General features: G+C 37.9%; 2 protein-coding genes across 4 annotated transcripts in view; both read left to right on the top strand.

The window, feature by feature from the left end:
* The window catches only part of LOC309865787 (endogenous retrovirus group K member 7 Env polyprotein-like), a 1143634-nt gene that overhangs the window by 959112 nt on the left and 164237 nt on the right, over positions 1-20285 (top strand). The window lies entirely within an intron of this gene.
* On the top strand, positions 309-13769 carry LOC309864154 (butyrophilin subfamily 1 member A1-like; the record flags this gene model as incomplete). The annotated part of the gene is made up of 7 exons (XM_082729470.1): positions 309-387; positions 948-1295; positions 9554-9835; positions 9953-10120; positions 10458-10478; positions 11640-11666; positions 13114-13769. The coding sequence occupies 7 exons, from the start codon at positions 309-311 to the stop codon at positions 13767-13769; spliced, it is 1581 nt and encodes a 526-aa protein (XP_082585596.1).

The following is a 20285-nucleotide window of genomic DNA, read 5'->3' as shown; positions in this document are numbered from 1 at the left end:
CTCTCTGCCTGATTGTGATCTCTCTCTCTGTCAAATAAATTAAATAATCTTAAAAAAAAAAAAGACGAAGACTGTTTCCTTGGGGAAGAGAAACAAAAGTTCTTTTTTGTGAGTGTTAAAGTCTTCTCTGATGTTCTCTGAGAGACATACTACAGTTGTTTGAGAGTTTCTGGAGGTAATTTCTTAGAATCACTGTGAACTGCCTTAGCTATCACGATTATTTTTACCTTATGGATTCCACTTTTGTCCTTAATTCAGCTACTTTCAGGACCTTACTGTGTGTCAAACTGTTGTCTGCTCTGAGAAAGATGGTGGGTTCCCTGGACTTCTCTGCACTAAGAGACCTCTTCTCTATCCTACTTCTCCAGGTGTCCATGTGGGGCTCAGGTAACAATATTTTTTTTTATTTTATATGCTTAGATTGTTTTATTATCTGAACAGAAGGATTAAATTACTCCATCACTACTCAATATATACCTGGATTAATTCTAAATCCTTTATTTCAATATAGTGATTTATCTGCCCATACATGAGGGCAATTAAATCATTATATGAATGAGAGAGAAGAATCAGGTGGAATTATTTCACTAATTATTTTTTCTAATTCATTCAGACCTCTCCTTCATGAAGAATGCATTTTCTGATGGCCAAGACCTAATTAAAAACTCTGGTTTCATGATTTCCCAGCACTCTTCCCTCCTTCTTCATAGAATTTATCACCATTGCAATTTTTAAAATCATTTGTTTAATAAGAGATTAGCCTGTTGACTGGGTAGAAATGCCCTTTGTCTTGTTCACTGCCATCTTCAGCCTGAATATATGCTGCAGAGAACTGATATGTGAATAGCAGAATGTCTATGGGGTTCTACTAGGCCAGTAATGATGCTGTGTTCCAAAATGCCCAGGAAGGTCATTGATATTCTTCTCACGGTGGCTCTATTCCACAGATTCATTCTTGGTCATTGGCCCATCAGAGCCAATTGTTGCCATGCTGGGTACAGACACAGTGCTGCCCTGCCGTGTGTCCCCGGCCATGAATGTGGAGAGCATGGAGCTGAGGTGGTTCCGCTCCCAGTTCTCAGAGGCTGTGTATGTGTATAAGGATGGAATGGAGCAGGCGGGAGAACAGCTGGTAGATTTCAAAGGGAGAGCAGAGTTGGTGAAAGATTACATCACCGAGGGAAGAGTCGCTGTGAGAATCTATGGTCTCCGGATCTCAGACAATGGAATATACAAGTGTTTTTTTCAAAAAGGCAGTGACTATGAAGAAGCCACTTTGGAGCTGAAGGTGATCGGTGAGTAATTATCTGAGAGTGTTCTGCATTTGATTTTGGCTGGGGCGAGGGGGGGATGATGAACAGAACACAGACAAAAAGGCAGATATTCTTGGAGCTGGTCAACATCCTATGTTGGTTAAATGGATTTAACCTGAAGTTTTCTCAATCTTTTCATACATATATTGTGCTGTACTTTAAAATTTAATGACTTCCATAAATATGTACTATACAAATAGATCATTTATTTCCCTGGTATGTGTATTTTCACACATTTTGAAGGAAGGCATCATGACTACCAAAATGTACCATTACTGGCAGAGACCAGAAACCCAGTTGGCTGTTACAATAGACAGAGGTTCAGCTGGGAATGTCAGTGGCTGAGTCTTGAATGCAGTGTGGAGGAAGTGACTGTGGGGATTGTGACAGGGTGGACTGGTATTGCAGAGAATTAAACTTGTCATCACAGGATTGAGGCCAGAAATTAATCAATGTGCAGTGACTAAGTGAAGCAGTAGCAGTAGTAGCTTTTGAGGAATAAAAAGAGAGAGCTTAGTGTGAAAAGCTGAGATGGACTGAGGTTGGTCCACAGGATATTGAATTGACCACTGTAAATTTTATCATCATCAGTGCTGTTTCATTTTTAATTATAATAAAATTATAACTCATTGTATCAAACTCAAATAATTCAGAACAATATAAAATACAAATTGATAATCCTTCCTTTCCCTCCAATGTTCCTTTTTCTCCTCCCAAGTAACTATTAATACCAGATTGTTCTATGTTCTTTATCTCTTTTTTATATATTTATATAAAGATATCAATAATTATATATAATAATAAAATAAAATACATAATATAATTTGTAATTATAATAACTTATATTTATATAGCAGAACTTAATCTCTGTTCCTAAACTAATTTTTTAAGATGTTTACATTAACTCTTTTAAAAACAATATTAAAACTTTGAGCCCTCAGTCAATCATGCTAGTATAAAGTTTTGTCTTAGTTCTTACTGGAGCTTCTGTCCCTCTTTCCCTCAAGTAGTAATTACACAAAGGTCCTATGTGGCCCAAAGCATTCAGAGGAGAGTTCCAGTCTTGGGCCCTCCCTTGTTAGTGCTAGGATACTCATCATCTCAGGTTTTGTTACATCTCTCCCCTTGACTCCAGTTATTAAATCACAGATATTATTAAAGACCTTAAAAAAAAAAGATTTTATTTATTTACTTAGAAAGAGAGGGCGGAGGGAAAAAGAGAATCTCAAGCAGACTCTCTGCTGAGGACAGAGCTCCATGCAGAACTCCTCATGGAGCTTGATCTCATGAACTGAGACCATGACCTAAGTTGAAATCAAGAATCATATGCTTAACTGCCAGAGCCATTCAAGTGATCCTATTAAAGACTTTTGATGCAACACTATAAGAAGCATCTAAAGATCTCTCTTTGTTAGGTTTTGGGGAAAATCCCAATCACTCTATCAAGGTTTCCTTCATTGACATTCTTTTTCCCACCTTTATTACACAATTGCTCTCACTAATTTGTGTACTCAACAATGTAGCTAAAGAGTCTTATTCATGCAGTCCTACTTTAAGCCATATATTTCTGAAGCTGAAATATCACAATCAGAATCAGAGAGGGGAAAGTTTAGAGGACAACTCAAGCAATAGTTAATTCAGCACAGTTAGCAACACATTAAAATGTCAAGTAATTTTCTGCTCCATATACACAAATATATATATATTATATATATATATGTATATTATTTTATATATATATATATATATATATATATATATATATATATATAAAATCTGCCATATATACTGTATACACATACACTTAGCCATTCCCTACCCCTATCCCCTCTGGTAACCATCAGTTTGTTCCCCATAATTAAAACACTATTTCTCTCTCTCTCCTTTTTTCCTACTTTGCTTCTTTGCTTTGTTTCGTAAATTCCACATGTGAGTAAAATCATATGGTATTTTTCTTTCTCTGACTTATTTTGCTTAGCAGTATGCTCTCTAGGTCCACCCATGTCATTGCAAGTGGCAAGATTTCATTGTTTTTTTTTTTATGGCTGAATTATATTCCATTATATATATAATGGAATATCCACGTATCAGTTGATGGATACTTGGGCTTCTTCCATAATTTGGTCTGCTATAATGGGGGTCTTGACTGGCTTACAGGTGCCCACATGGTGAAGAGGGGCAGAATCCCAGGAGGGACAATATGGTCTGAGGATTCCCTAGGTCACAGGAAGAATGGATGGCACCAAGATCAAGATGCTGTGCTGTTCCCAGGCATAGGATCTGGGAATCCAGCAGAGAGCAGCAGTCCTGGTGCCAGGTTTCTGCTATAAACTGCAAATCACCAGGCTGTTGTCTGACCACTTTCCTGGGATAGGCCGGCAAGCCTAGTGAAAACCTTCCTTAGAGAAACTACATGTGTTGTCCCCATCTGGCAGTCTCTGAAATTTTGAGTTTGCAATCTCTGAGGCACACCTGAGATAAAAAGGCTCAAACACAGGCAGGGTGAATCCAGGGTTGAGTGGGAAACTGAGGACACAAATAGGGTGATTGATTGTTCTTCTCTGAAGGTTCACTGAAGAGTAGGGGTCCAAACTTTCAGCATTGAGGCTAGAGAGCAGGTTACAGCCATTTTCCTTTGCCCAACAGTGCTGAAAGACTTCAGGGGGCAAAATAGCACCACTAATTGGAGGCTGGAGCTGTGTACACCAAGCCCTACCCTCTTCCACTCTGGAGACACATTTCTACTAAAACAAGTTATCCTGAGACTCAAGCAGCTGGTCCATCCCCCAGAAGACCAGCACAAATAACTAGTCACACCAAGTTTATTGATCACAGACTGCTACAAAGTTTCAGCTCTAGGGGAAATAAGATCTAATTTCTGTTTCACTTTCATTCTTTGAAATTATTTTTATCACTTATTTTCTTACATTTTCCAATTTATTTCTTATTTTTTAAATTTTAATATATATATAGTTTACACTTATCTAATTTAATGTATTCTACATTATTATTATTATTATTTATTTATTTATTTATTTTGGAATCTAGATTCTTTTAGCAAGTAGACCAAAATACACCCAGGATCTAATTTTGTTTTTATTTGGTTTTCTTGTTGTTGTTTTTTTTTTTTTACTTTCCTTTTTTAATTTTTATTTTGTATATTTATTTATATATATATATTTTTTAATATAATTTTTTATTTTTTATAAACATATATTTTTATCCCCCGGGGTACAGGTCTGTGAATCACCAGGTTTACACACTTCACAGCACTCACCAAAACACATACCCTCCCCAATGTCCATAATACCACCCCCTTCTCCCAAACCCCCTCCCCCCAGCAACCCTCAGTTTGTTTCGTGAGATTAAGAGTCACTTATGGTTTGTCTCCCTCCCAATCCCATCTTCTTTCATTTATGGTTTTCTTGTTTTTTATTTTTGTTTTTCTTGTTGTTGGTGGTGTGTGTGTGTGTGTGTTTTCTTTCTCTTTGATTTTTGTTTTTTGTTGTTGGTGTTCTTTTTTCCTTCTTCTTTTCTTTTCTGAACAAAATGATGAGAGAGAGGACTTCATCCCAAAAGAAAGAACATGTGGCAGAACTCCCAACCAGGGATTTAATTAATACAGATATAAGTAAGGTGTCTGAACAAGAATTTAAAACAATTATAAGAATACCAGCTGGGCTCAAAAAAAGCATAGAAGAAACTATGTAAACAATACATCTGATAAATGGTTAGTATCCAAAATCTACAAAGAACTTGTCAAACTCAACCCTCAAAAAACAGGGATCTATGGGGGCGCCTGGGTGGCTCAGTGGGTTGGGCCGCTGCCTTCGGCTCGGGTCATGATCTCAGGGTCCTGGGATCGAGCCCCGCATCGGGCTCTCTGCTCCGCGGGAAGCCTGCTTCCCTCTCTCTCTCTCTCTCTCTCTCTCTCTCTCTCTCTGCCTGCCTCTCTGCCTACTTGTGATCCCTGTCTGTCAAATAAATAAATAAAATCTTAAAAAAAAAAACAAAAACAAAAACAGGGATCTAGTTAAGAAATGGGCAGAAGACTTAGACACTTTTCCAAAGAAGACATTCAGAGGGCCAACAGACACATTGAAGGATGCTCAACATCACCCATTATCGGGGATATATAAAACAAAACCACAATGAGATACCATTTTAAACCTGTCAGGAGAGCTAACTTTAACAACACAAGAAACAACAGGTGTTGTGAGGATATGGAGAAAGGGGAGAGAGGATCTGAAGCAGGCTCCACTTCCAGTGCAGGGTTTGATCTCATGATCCGCAAGATCATGACCAGAGCCAAAATCAAGAGTTGTACGCTTACCTCACTGAGCCACCCAGGCGTCCCTGCTCTAATCTTCATTATTTCCCTCCTTTTACTGTCTTTAGGCTTCAGTTGTTGTTCTTTTATCTAGTTCCTTAATGTGTATGGTTAGGTTGTTTATTTGAGATTTTTCTTGCTTCTCGAGGTAGGCCAGTATTGGTATACATTACCTCTTAGTACAGCTTTTGCTGCAACCCACAGGTTTTAAACCACTGTGTTTCCATTTTCATTTGTTTCCATGTGTGTTTTTATTCTTTGATTTGATTTCTTGGTTGACCCATTCATTGGCTAGTAGCATGTTGTTTAACCTCCATGGATTTGTGTGTGTGTGTGTGTGTGTGTGTGTGTGAGAGAGAGAGAGAGAGACTTACTTCATGTTTCATGTTGTTTAACCTCCATGGATTTGTGTGTGTGTGTGTGTGTGTGTGTGTGTGTGTAAGAGAGAGAGAGAGATTTACTTCATGTTTCATAGCATTGTGATCAGAAAAATTGCCTTGAGGCCTGATCTGTGACCTAATATGTGATCTATTCTGAAGAATGTTCCATATGCACTTAAAAAGAATGTTTATTCTGTTGTTTTAGAATAGAATATTCTGAATATATCTGTAAAGTCCATCTGGATGTGTATCGATCAAAGCCATTGTTTCCTTGTTGATTTTCTGTTTAAATGATCTGTCCCCTACTATTATTATATTATTATCAATTAGTTCCTTCATGTTGGTTATTGTCTTATATATTTGAGTGCTCCCATTTTGGGAGCATAGATATTTACAATTGTTAGACCTTCTGATTGGATTTTCCCTTTTAGTATGATATAGTGCTCTTCTTTATCTCTTGTTATAGTCTTTATTTTAAAGCCTGGTTTGTCCCATGTAAATATTGCTACTCAGGCTTTCTTTTGACATCCAACTGCATGTTAATGTGTCTCCATTCTGTCATTTTCAATTTATAGGATTGAAAGAACTAATGAAATTCAGCCATTCTTGTTTTCTAAGCTGATGGCTTTGGAGAAACGTTCTCCTTGTGTGTTGTCCTGTGTGCTCCCCCCTCTCTCTTGCCATTCTCCATAACTATGGCTCCCTTCCTGTCATAGCACCCATAATCCCTTTCTCCCCTAAACCACATCTCCCACCTCCTACATTTTTCTATGTGGCTCTTCTCTCCCTTTAGTTATGGAGTTTGTTCCATACATCTTCAGGTCAATTTGGGGGACATTTAGGGTGATTTGATAGTTATCTAGTGTGTTCATGGGATGAGGTGAGCCTAGGGTCCTCCTGTTCCTCTGCTATCTTCTTTCCAATGGAAGTTTGTACCTCTTAATCTCCTTTACTTATTTCTTCCATCCCACACTCCCTTACCCTCTGGCAACTGCCAGTTTATTTCCTGTATTTATGAATTTGTTTTTGGTGTTTTGTTTGTTTGTTCATTTGTTTTGTTTTTAGATTTTACATATAAGTGAAATCATGTGATCGTGATTTCATGGTTATGCTCATGATTATAGAAATTCAGAAGTATTACATAGTCTGATCTGCCAACATTATCTATGTCTTTTTAGTTTTTTAGTGCTCTTAGATGTATACCTTTATACCAACATCAAAAAAATATTTCACCTTCCTTCCTCCTAATACCTTTTCTGTAAAATATATTGAAATATAACATACACAGAGAATTTGCTACCGATTTTAAATGCCACATAATGAATATTCACAAAGTGAATACACCTGAGAAATCAGCACTCAAATCAAGAAACAGAGCTTAATTAAAATCCAGGAAAATCCATTTTTTTTCTTTTTCAGTTATGATTTTCTCAGGAGTAATCACTATTACGATTTCAAATCTCACAGATTACTTTTTGTATGTTTATGAATTTCACATATGTGGATGGACTCTTTTGTCTGTTTTTATTTTGCTCGTTTTTTGTTTTTGTGAGATTTTTCCATGTGGTTAAATGCATATGGTTGTAGTTCATTCCTATCTCTGATTTATTGCTTTGCTTTTTACATTTATATTTTTAATCTATATGAGTATTATTTTGGTATTAGAGTTTATAGAATGCTTAAAATATTTGTTCCTAATTCTATCACTTATTTCTATACTATTAGCAAATGATATAGAAAATCTGTACCAATTTACAAATGCCTATTTTCCATAAACTCATAACACCAGGGCAAATTATAAATACTTTGCGCATATAATGACAATATCATAGTGTTTTTATTTCTAAACCTTATTCTCTGCCCAAATTTCTTAATTGTAATGTTTTTATTCATTTTTGCATGTGTTAGGCCTATCTTAAATTAATATTTCTTATTTTATTTTTCCAACAAGATATCTGTAGACTTACTTTATCCATCTTCTTTATGTATCACTTTAATAAGAAGAGTCCAAATCCATTAGGTCTTTTTTTTTTTTTTTTTAAAGATTTTATTTATTTGACAGAGAGAGATCACAAGCAGGCAGAGAGGCAGGCAGAGAGAGAGGAGGAAGCAGGCTCCCTGCTGAGCAGAGAGCCCGATGCGGGCCTCAATCCCAGGACCCTGAGATCATGACCTGAGCCGAAGGCAGCGGCTTAATCCACTGAGCCACCCAGGCGCCCAATCCATTAGGTCTTGAAGGAAAGAGTGACAAACTCTTCTGAGCATTGTTACTGTGATCGCACTCTAGATCTCCTTTTTTTAATTTATTTTTTCAGTGTTTCAAGATTCATTGTTTATGCACCACACTCAGTGCTCCATGCAATATGTGCCCTCCTTAATACCCACCACTCTAGTATCTTCTAAGTAGAAACTCAAAGTTTTTCAGTTCCGAAACTAACCTCATGTAAATCATGTCGTTTTTTTTCAGTACCTTTTTTATATCTGTTCATTGGCTGATGTACATAAATCCAATCTTTAGAAGCACTTGATTGATTATATATCTACACTTATCTTCTGTTAGTTAAACTTTGCCTACCTAGTACAGCTGCTTCTATGCTCAGGAATGGGCATCCCTTTCTGTTCTCCTTTCTCTCTCTCTCTCTCTCTCTTTTTGAAGAATTATTTATTCATTTGTGAGAGAGAGACCACAAACACAGGCAGCAGTAGGCAGAGGAAAAATCAGGATCCCCATTGAGCAAGGAGTCTAATGTGGGACTTGATCCTGGGACCCTGGGATTATGATTTGAGTGAAGGCTGACACTGACTGAGCCACCCAGGTGTCCTGTTCCTTTTTCTTAACATAGGTATAGTTTTTGCTTATTTCAGCTAAGAGCTTCATTGGTTATATTCTTCCAGGAGACACAAGATCTATTTTTGTCTGTTAGTATTTTCTTCTTAGGCCTTGACTGTTGCATTTTGCTCATGACCAGTTTCTTTTTTTCCTCTTTGATGTCTTCTGTTTTCTTTTTTCTTTTTTTTTTTTTTTAAGATTTATTTATTTATTTATTTGACAGAGAGAAATCACAAGTAGGCAGAGAGGCAGGCAGAGAGAGAGAGAGGAGGAAGCAGGATCCCTGCTGAGCAGAGAGCCCGATGAGGGGCTGGATCCCAGAATCCCGGGATCATGATCTGAGCCGAAAGCAGAGGCTTTAACCCACTGAGCCACCCAGGCAGCCCTGGTGTTTTTCTGAAAGAACTTAACATTTGTAAAATTTACTCTGCTCTTTTCCTTCTATGGCCAATTGCAAATATCCCTGGGTAGAGCAGATGTGGTGGGCATCAGTATCAGTATCATCCTAGTATCAGCTTCAAATTTCTTGAGATTTAGCCACAATTACCCATTTTTTCATGAAGGAAGAAAAGAAACCCTACCCTCTCTTCCCACCAAGAATGATGGTGCTTCATCCATGTCCCCACATTGGTGTTATTGTGTAAAATTAAGGACTCTGGATCAAAGACGTCTGGGTCCCAAATGACTTTCTCCTCTCCAGGCCTGGGCTCTGGTCCTCGTGTTTTTATGGTAGGTCCAGAAGATAAGGGAATAAGGCTGACATGCACAGGCAAGGGGTGGTTTCCCCAACCTGAGGTACAATGGACAGATGCAAGAGGAGAGAAGATACCATCTCTTTCTGAGGATGAGAACCAAGACGATGATGGGTTGTTTCAAATAGAGGCATCTCTCATTGTGAAAGACAGTTCAAAGACAGAAGTGTCCTGTTCCATGAAGAACCCCTTCTTTGGACAAGAGCAGGTGGAAACCATTTCTATTCCAGGTCAGTGTTGCTCATTTGGGGGACAGGATAGTTGTGAGGAGGGGATATTTAGGAATTGGGATGGGATAGGATTGCTTGGTAATGTTTTTAATCAGATTTTGGGGGTTTCTGTATCAGAATCTTTCTTCCCTAGGACCTCTCCTTGGAAGGGAGCATTTGCTGGGACTTTCCTCTTACTTGGGATTTTCCTCAGTGCTGTTGTGTTTTTGGCCTGGAAAGAACGACAGGAGAAGAAAAGAGTACAGGAAGTTCAAAAGGAAAAAGAGAAAGAAAGTGAAGCCAAAGGTAAAACTGTGAATCAGGCTGGGTGGAATCTGTGAACTTATGGGCTTCTAGCTGAGCATATGGATGGAATCTGTTGGAACAGACAGACATGAGTGCATTTAGTTAGAACCTCACAAACTCCAGTAAGACATGGAGTCAAGAGCCTTTATGAGAAAAATATAATAGAGTTCAATGGAGAGAGAAAATTCACTGGTATAAACATGGAGTTAGAAGAAATGGTTATAGTAATTCTCAGGGTAAATTTCTTGATCTAGGTATGTGGAAGTGCATTCAAGATTTGGGTTTAGGTAATATAGTCTAGAAAATAAACCTTAGACTTGTTTTCTTTCCTTTTTAGAGTTGCTTAAGAAAGAGCTTGGTAAGTGTTCCATTTTTCTTTGTTGTAATAGATGAAATAGAGTCCTTCCTCCATGCTATGTACTTTGCATCTCACAGGCTGTTGTTCCATTTCAGACAGAAGGAAACAGTTATATCAACGGGGTGAGTAATATCAATGTTATAGTTGGACCAAGCATCTTGTCTATCCCTTTGTTCTGATCATCTCCTGTTCACCTTGTTAGTGAGGGAGGGCTTCTCCACCCTAAATAGGATAAGATATTTAGACACATGACACCCACCACTGGACATATGAGCTTGACAGAAGTTTATTAATCACCTATACTCACATCCTGGGGGAGGAGGACAACATAAGCCATGCAGGATCACATGTTGCACTTGGGAACAGAGTGAACCAGCAGGGGCTGAGGGGGGCAAGCTTTTTAGTAACCATAAGATGAGGTGCTACTTGTTTCTTTGCTAGTATGTGATTGGCTTTTTTGGAGTAATTCTGCAGGCTGATAGGGAGCTGAAGGCCATTAGGTTGAGGACCAGGTGGGGTTCAGCAGGCTCAACTGATAGGAAAATTAGTTGAGTGTGGATTTTCTTCTACTGGGTGGAGGCATATCTGGTGAGAGCAGGGGTGCTTACAGGTATTTAGAGACCTTTGAAGCTCAAAGTCATCAGGCAGCACACGAAATTTTAGGCTTTACAGTACACTTCTCCTCTCCCAAAAAAGTCAGAACCTCATATTTTATCACAATATGTTAGTGGGATGTGAGAAATATGAGAAATAAAAGAAGGCAAATACCCTAGAATTGTCATTGAAGTGATGAACACAGAAATATAGCACTATCATAAAACTTCATGTGGTTGATTTCATGCAAATTTCACATGGTTGCAGCAATTTAATACTCTGGAGTGAAGGTCTTGTGAATGGGAAAATCTAATTCCTTTGTTTTATTTCAGACTGGAGAAAAGCAAACTTGTATGCTGGTGAGTAACTCATGTTGTCTTGGGACTTCAGGTACCCCAAAATTTCATGAGGCATTTCAAGAGCATTTTTCAGAGATGTGGTATATTCCAGAAATTTTATTTTGAATGTGGGAGTCCAAAAGAATAAAGGAATAAGGGTTAAGCATCCCACTGGTTGAGAAGACATGTTCTTTATGTATTTTCCCATATGATTTTTTTTTCTTTTTAGACTGGAGAAAGGAACAATTCAAAGCAGGTGAGCGACTTTATTATTTTATCCCACATAATCTCTTACACAAATGAGAAACTCTTACATTTATATAAACTCCCAGTAAAACCTGGTAGGTTATTCATTTCATGACTTTCAGTTCAGTCTCAATCTCATGCTGAACTGTGAACAGATTTCTTACTTTTCTGATATCATTCATTCATCCAGCATTAATTTATAGAACTATTTATTCAATGCCAAATAAATAAAGCAGATCTGATCTCTGACTTCATGGAGAAGTACATGTACAAATTGTGATGAAGTTTGTGAAGGAATAATAAATTTCCATGAGAAAAAAAAATGGTATAATTAAGGAATTTCCCCGAGGAACTGATTTTTAATCTGAGACTTAAGTGATATGGTAGATTTATTCATGGGAATAACAGTGCAAGACCAACTTGGTCAGAAGGAAATCTGTTACACTGGCCTGAGGCAGAGGAGCTTGTTGTATCTCAGTGTAAGTGGAAAACCATCTTAGAAACTTTCCAGAATTATTAGTTGATTATCAGTTTCTAATGCATGCTGGTTTACTCTGAATATCCCTGCATCCACGAATATTTCCTAGTCAATTTAATTCTCCAAAAACTAAAGCACATTCTACTATCCCCACATACAAATTGTTATGGGAAAAAATTCTAACTGTTGAAAATATTTTATTTGAGAAGAAACAAATTACTGCAGGTATTAGTACTATTGCTGCTATTACTGCTGATATTAGTGTTACTATAACTATTGGAAATTTAAAGAATTTACCAAGTGTTCATTATGGGCAAAACACAGTTGTAAGTTCTCTACACATTATCTTGTTTATTTCTCACAACAGTCCTATGCTGAGGTATCATAATTGCATATATTATTATGAAGATAAATTAAGGACAAGAGAAGCAAAGTAGCTTCAAAATCACACTTACTAAGGATAAATTAATTATAAAAATTCATAACTGTCCGACTACAAAGTCTACAATTTCAACCATTAGAAATCTAATAAAAGTACATGAGAAGTAGGTGACAATAATTACATAATAAATTATATCAAATGAAAATGATACCAAAGAAGCTTAATGAAAGTAGATACACTGTGATTGAACTCTGACAGGGCTTTCTTATTATGTCAAGCATTAGAGAGCAGTTAGAGGGACCCCATCTTGAAATACCTGACTCTGGGGATCTTCAGACCAGGCAGACAGCCCTCTCGGTTAGATAGTCTCGACCCATGTGGAACAAATGGTTACTCAAGATCATCCAGCCTTGGCTTTCTATGATATATACACATATCTCCCGAGGAAGGACACAGAACAAACCATAAATTGTCTTACCTCCTCTTCTGTGGCTCTCCCTCTTATTTTCCTTCATTTTCTTTTCCCTGTATTTGCATTTTTCCTAAGGCCAATTGGTCTTCACTGTGGAATGACCTATTTCCCCCCTATACCTGCAGTTGCTGTTACTCTGGACTCAGGCACACTTCATGGCAGTCTCATCATATCTGATAATAAAAAACAAGTTTCTTTAACGGGAAATGTTCCTCAGGACGGTGATGCCTCAGTATGCCAAGGAAAAGAGGAATCTGAAGCTGTCTTAAGTGCTCTGGGCCAGAATTCCTTTGAAACAGGGAGATATTACTGGGAGGTAGAAGTCAATATTGGGACAGAAGCTGGACCTGAAACTAAATGGGCTGTGGGTGTTTGTTTAGATTCAGTAACAAGAGATGGATGGTTTGTAGAAAGTCCAGAGAAGGGTTTCTGGGTGTTAGCATACAAGGAAGGAGAATTCAAGGTTCCCATCGCCTCAGAGTCACTGTCACCGAGACAGCATCATCAAAGGATAGGAGTTTTCTTGGACCAGGAAGATGGAGATGTGTCATTTTACAACATGCTTAATGGGTCTCACATCTTTTCTTTTATTGGAGTCACCTTACATCAGACCCTGCGTCCTTATTTTAGCCTTCAGGGTGCTGGCACATCTCTGACCATCTGCACAACTTCAGATGACACTGACAATTGTCCTGATTCTTCTCCAAATACCTCTGTAACTCATTTAAGGAGTGGTGACATGGGTGTCCCCCAAGAAGCTAACCATCTATTACCTGCATAAGAAGTGAAGTGTCAGCACCTCTGCTGCTCTTGCTCAGGCTTCTTATTGGTATGTTCTCCAAGAAAGCTGTCCTTGTATGGAGAGTAAGTCAGCTTCACTAGGTGTGATTTCAGCCCCTTTCAGAGGGGCAAAGGCAGAAAGAGAAATGGGACAACTGAAAAATATCTGGGGGAATTTCCTCTTGTGTTATTTTTGGGGAAATACAGTGTCTTTTTGAGCAGCAACAATTTGTCATAAGAAAATTCCAAAAAAATGCATGGCCTCTCTTCTGTTCTGGTACTGTGTATTGAAGTAAATATTTTTAAAACCACATTAAAAGAAAAATCTCTCTTCCTGTTATTTTTGTTATCAAATATGAAGGAGCGGTGGTGTTTGAAGGGAAGAATCAGTTGAGTGGATCCTTAATGCATATTACTACTATTGTAGATACACAAATTTGTTCAAGCGTCGTGAAAGTTAATAGTTTGGCTTGCCCTATCTTCAGATTCATGTCCACTGACCTTGAAACCTGGAGGTTGCCATGCAGTGGGGAGGACTGCTGTGGAGCAATAAACCATTTGATGAAAGATACACACCACATACACACACACACACACACACACACACACACACTCTTTTTTTTTTATTTTTAACAAATTCTCACTGGTTAGCAAGTCCTGAATTGTGTCATATGTGAATATGTGAATGAAAAAAGAATTGATGTTGTACTTTACGCTTTCAGAGAAAAATTTTCAAATAAGAATGACGAAACATCTGGAGGCTTCATGGAGAAAGGCACTGCTAACACTGGCATATTTCTTTTTTCATGTTCTGATCATCTTCTTACCACTATTGAGGGATTCTTTGCCTTTAGTGCAACTAAGGCTTCAATAAGCTTATGTCTTCAGGTTATAAAATATGAGTATCTCCTGTTAAATGAGCCCCCTCTTCCTGGAGAGAGAAGAATCCACCTAGATTTTTCCACACTATTAACCAATTTTTAAACCGTAAGTCCCATTAACCACCTCTCTTGGAAGATCTATCTTCTTAGCAAAATTAAACTGACACACTAAGAGGTAAGACCAGTATTGGAACCAGGAATAATGAAGCCAGAGCCCAGAACATTAACATTACTAACAGTAAAGAGAATACTTATATCAAAAGCAAGCAAAAATTAAGGGAGGAGAGAGGTAAATGATTGGTAGACAAATGTTAATAGCTATAATCAAATGGACAGGGTAGATGAGGAGGGATTTCTGGACATGAGAACCCTTTACATGGAGAAAACCACAAAATAGGAACAAAGGGGATTGGAAATATGATATAGAGCAAGAAGGATAATGGGTTCAGTTAGGGATATGTTACTTTTTTAAATACTCAGAGCAATCAGGATGAGATTTCCAAATGAGTTTTTAAATATCTCACCTGAAGAAACTAAATTCATATTTTGTTCTACAATAAGATTCCTCCCCCTGTCACTTCTCCACTCTTTTTCTTTTTTTTTAGAAAAGTCAGAATAAAGCACTTTTATTGTAATCATAAAACTCAAACCCTTGTGTAGTGTGAGGTGGTGGAGGTGGAGTACACAGCAATAATTTTCTCTCACCAATTCACTATGCAGGACAGCAGAGGGGTGGGAGAGGGAGGAAAAGCCAGGAAACTGAGCTCAGCATGGGGAGTTGAACATCAAAACCAGGTGATGCTGAAGCTGTGATGACCAGCATCATTTCTTCAAACCCTAGGGTTTGTCATGATTGCTGGACTTTTCATTGGGTGTCTATGAACAGCATGTTCAATTTAAGCTTTTGATTAAGTTCCTAAAACTTGGGAAGTGGAACTTGGATAGCTATGAGATTACAAAAGTCCTGAATATACATTAGAAAAACCTCAGGATGGAAAACAATAATAATAATAATTAATAATAATAAAACTAGGCCACAAAGAAGTCTTCAGCAATCACTGCTGGTCTGGGGACAGATACCTGTAGTGTCTGACATCTCAATGAGAAAAATATGCTTTCAAAAGACAGAGAGTTTAAGGTGAGGCTGGGGCTGGGCAGTGGATGCAAAGGTTCTTCTTCCCACATCAGTTTCAGGTAGGGCTTTTAATTTGACCCAAGGACATCTCTCATCTTGGAGAGTAATTCAGCCCTCAACAGACCCTCAAATCTGCTAAAGCTTTCAGTGCAACAGCAAAAATGTTTAATTTGTAATAGATGAAAATTTCATCCAAAAAAATAATAACAAAATTCCCTCCCACACTAATCAAACCATGGGGCACCTGGGTGGCTCAGTTGGTAAAGTGTCTGCCTGAGGTTCAGGTCATGATTTCAGGGTCCTGGGATCAAGCCCCATCCACATCAGGCTTCCTCCTAAGAGGGGAGTCTGCTTCTCCCTCTCTCTCTGCCCCTTCTCACTGTTTGTGTGCTCTCTCTCTCAAGTAAATAAATAAAATCTTTAAAAAATTTTTAAAAATAAAGTTAACCCATTACTTATGCTATTTATACTTTACTAATACTTAAGTATTAGATGGATAGAAATCTAGATCCAAAAGGCTGAAACTGAACCTTCATCCCAAAACAAAAACAAAATAAAATGAGTAACTTGAGATTTATGGCATATAATTTAAGGCAACACACATAGAAGGAGAAAAGGAAAGAGCAAAGCTGAGTTCCAGAACACATTCATGGGTCATGTTTATATGAAGAGTATAGTGGAAAGTCAGGAAAATTGCCATAGGATTCACAAGTTCATCTGGACATACCAGATCCTTCCATGACACACCTAAGAATGGGGAGCTCAGGGAGGAGGCCATTCCTGTTATTCCAGTTTCAGAAGCTCTAAGTCAAAGAGGAGAGTGGCATTTGGTGGAATGATGACTGGATGCCCAGTGGCACTACACCAGAAATGTAGTCTGGAGAGATAGTCAGTTTGGCTCTCTGATCCACATTCTTGTGGGCAACCCCTTCTTCTCAGCCTCAGGTCATCTCTTGCTGCCTAAGATAAACCTAAAGAGCTTGTTTCTGTCCCCGAGATAATCAAGTTTCTTTCCATCTTCAAGTATCACCAGATAGTGCACCATGTAGGTCTGACCACACTTGGAAAAAGTGAATTCAACTCCAGGGAGATGGTCTCCCCTGCAATCCCATGACAGCTACTATGGCAAATGCTAGTCAGGCAGGCTGATCACAGGTGACCTGGGGGCGGCTCTCTGGCTTTCAAATGTTGTTGTTGTGTTAAGTAATCTCAATGCAGAATGTTGGCTTGGTCAGGACTCAGAGATCAAGAGCCACATGCTCCAACTGAGCCAGCAAGCTTCTGCTGCTCCTCCACTTATTTTAATGGATTTTGTCCTTTTAAACTTAGAGATTCAGGATCAAAGGCTAGAGGTGGGCAATGAAAGAAAATGTGAAGGGTGATGTTCTATTGGAATCACAGTTGTAGAAATGTCAGGGATAATATCATACATCATATCTTCATCTTTAAGGTTGGGCAAATCCACAAGCAATGAAGGGTCTCCAAGTAGCCCACAGTTCCTGACAAAGTAGTGACCTTGAATTCACCATCTGACACCATCAAATAAATATTTGTTGCCAGACTGTTCTGGCAATCCCATTATGAGTAGACTTTATGAGGGAATGATAAGACATTCAAAAATCAAAGAGACTTCACTAGAATAAAGAACTATCTTAAGGCAGGAATTATGCCTTACTAAGCATTTTATCTCTACAGCCCAGCAAAGTGTATTCTACAGATAAGATATTAAATAAACTATTTATGAATCTATTCCTCTACTTCATAATATTCCTAATATATGACACTTTTCTACTTTGTGAGGACACACAAAAAAAGGAAAAACATCACTGCCTTAATGGAACTTAAAGTCTACTGACAATAAGGAAAAAGTCCTGCAGAGGGGTTAAAAAATTTGGTTTCTGATTTCCTCTGGTCCTCTCCCTTAAACTGAGATCTGTCAAATCCATACATCTCTTCTGAGAATCGCCATGCTTTGCATGACTACAACCAGCTCCAATTACATCAGGAGTGACAGGGAACTGGATCTTTGATGGGGCAATCCAGTCACTCATCCATCAGCCAAAGCAACTGCATCAGTGATTGCAGTGTCTTAATAAAACCACCAATCATTCTCTTTCCCCATGGTTTTTCAAACTGGCATTGGAGCTGAGAAAATAAATTAAGCCCCAATTTGGTGAGCTAAAGAAAAACATGTTTCTTAATACATCGTGAAAAAATTTGACTGTTAAAAAAAAATAAACATTTTCATGAGCTCTTCCAAGGGAAAACCTATAAATTATATATTGGGCCTGCACAAGCAGATAAAAAAACAAGCAAAAAATTAGATTGATCAGGGCGGAAGAAAAAAAAGGAGGGGGATAGTTAACCTTCAGAATTTATTAAATAAAATATTTTTACTGTGAAGTGTGTAAACCTGGTGATTCACAGACCTGTACCCCTGGGGATAAAAATAAATGTTTATAAAAAATAAAAAATTTAAAAATATATATATTTTTAATTGCATTAAGTCAAATTAGAGTAAAATAAAACATATTTTAAGGCAAAGCCAGCATATCTACTAATAAATTTGACTTCAAAATTATAAAAGGTATATTAAGTATCAAAAGTAGTAAAACATTTGTCAAACCCAACAGGATGTACAACACAAAAAATGAACCCTAATGTGGACCCCATATAGAGATTGTATTTGAAAATAATGCATCATTATTGGTTCATCTGTTGTAACAAATGTAATAAACCAATGCAAAGTGTTAATAGGAAATTATGGGGAGAGAGAGGAGGAACATGGGAATGCTCTGGATTTTTCACACAATTTTGCATGAATCTAACACAGCTCTTTAAAAAATTGTCAATTAAAAAAAAGAATGAAACATTGGTATATTCTATAACATGGATGAACCCTAAAAATACTATATTTAGTACAAAAAAAAAAAGCCAGATACTAAAAACTCCATGTGTTTTGTGACATATGGAATGAAATATATTATATGAAATATCTAGCATAGGAAAATTTATAGAGACAGAAAATAGATTAGTGATTGCCAGGTGCTAGGGGGAAGGAAAAAAAATGAGTAGGGACTGATTAATAGTATGGAGTTTTCTTCCAGAGTAATAATCTAGAACTGCATGCTGATGATGTTTGGACAATACTGTGAAGGTATAAATACCACTTAATTGTATACTTTAAGATGGCTAAAATACCCATTTTTAAATTATTTTTTATAAATATATAATTTTATCCCCAGGGTAACAGGTCTGTGAATCACCAGGTTTACACACTTCACAGCACTCACCAAAGCACATGCCCTCCCCAATGTCCATAATCCCACCTCCTTCTACCAACCCCCCTCCCCCCAGCAACCCTCAGTTTTTTTTTTTTTTTTGTGAGATTAAGAGTCACTTATGGTTTGTCTCCCTCCCAATCCCATCTTGTTTCATTTATTCTTCTCCTACCCACTTAAGCCCCCATGTTGCATCACCATTTCCTCATATCAGGGAGATCATATGATAGTTGTCTTTCTCTGCTTGACTTATTTCGCTAAGCATGATACACTCTAGTTCCATCCATGTTGTCGCAAATGGCAAGATTTCATTTCTTTTGATGGCTGCATAGTATTCCATTGTGTATATATACCACATCTTCTTGATCCATTCATCTGTTGATGGACATCTAGGTTCTTTCCGTAGTTTGGCTATTGTGGACATTGCTGCTATAAACATTCGGGTGCACCTGCCCCTTTGGATCACTACATTTGTATCTTAAGGGTAAATACCCAATAGTGCAATTGCTGGGTCATAGGGCAGTTCTATTTTCAACATTTTGAGGAACCTCCATGCTGTTTTCCAGAGTGGCTGCACCAGCTTGCATTCCCACCAACAGTGTATGAGGGTTCCCCTTTCTCCACATCCTCGCCAGCATCTGTCATTTCCTGACTTGTTTATTTTAGCCATTCTGACTGGTGTGAGGTGATATCTCATTGTGGTTTTGATTTGTATTTCCCTGATGCCGAATGATATGGAGCACTTTTTCATGTGTCTGTTAGCCATCTGGATGTCTTCTTTGCAGAAATGTCTGTTCATGTCCTCTGCCTATTTCTTGATTGGATTATTTGTTCTTTGGGTGTTGAGTTTGCTAAGTTCTTTATAGATTCTGGACACTAGTCCTTTATCTGATATGTCATTTGCAAATATCTTCTCCCATTCTGTCAGTTGTCTTTTCATTTTGTTAACTGTTTCCTTTGCTGTGCAAAAGCTTTTGATCTTGATGAAATCCCAATAGTTCATTTCTGCCCTTGCTTCCCTTGCCTTTGGCATTGTTCCTAGGAAGATGTTGCTGTGGCTGAGGTCGAAGAGGTTGCTGCCTGTGTTCTCCTCAAGGATTTTGATGGATTCCTTTCACACATTGAGGTGCTTCATCCATTTTGAGTCTATTTTTGTGTGTGGTGTAAGGAAATGGTCCAATTTCATTTTTCTGCATGTGGCTGTCCAATTTTCCCAGCAC

This window comes from Mustela nivalis (assembly GCF_964662115.1).
Source record: "Mustela nivalis genome assembly, chromosome: 5".
In the NCBI taxonomy this organism is placed as follows: Eukaryota; Metazoa; Chordata; class Mammalia; order Carnivora; family Mustelidae; genus Mustela; species Mustela nivalis.
The sequence above is the reverse complement of the archived record's forward strand: the minus strand, read 5'-3'. Positions and strand labels throughout refer to the sequence as shown.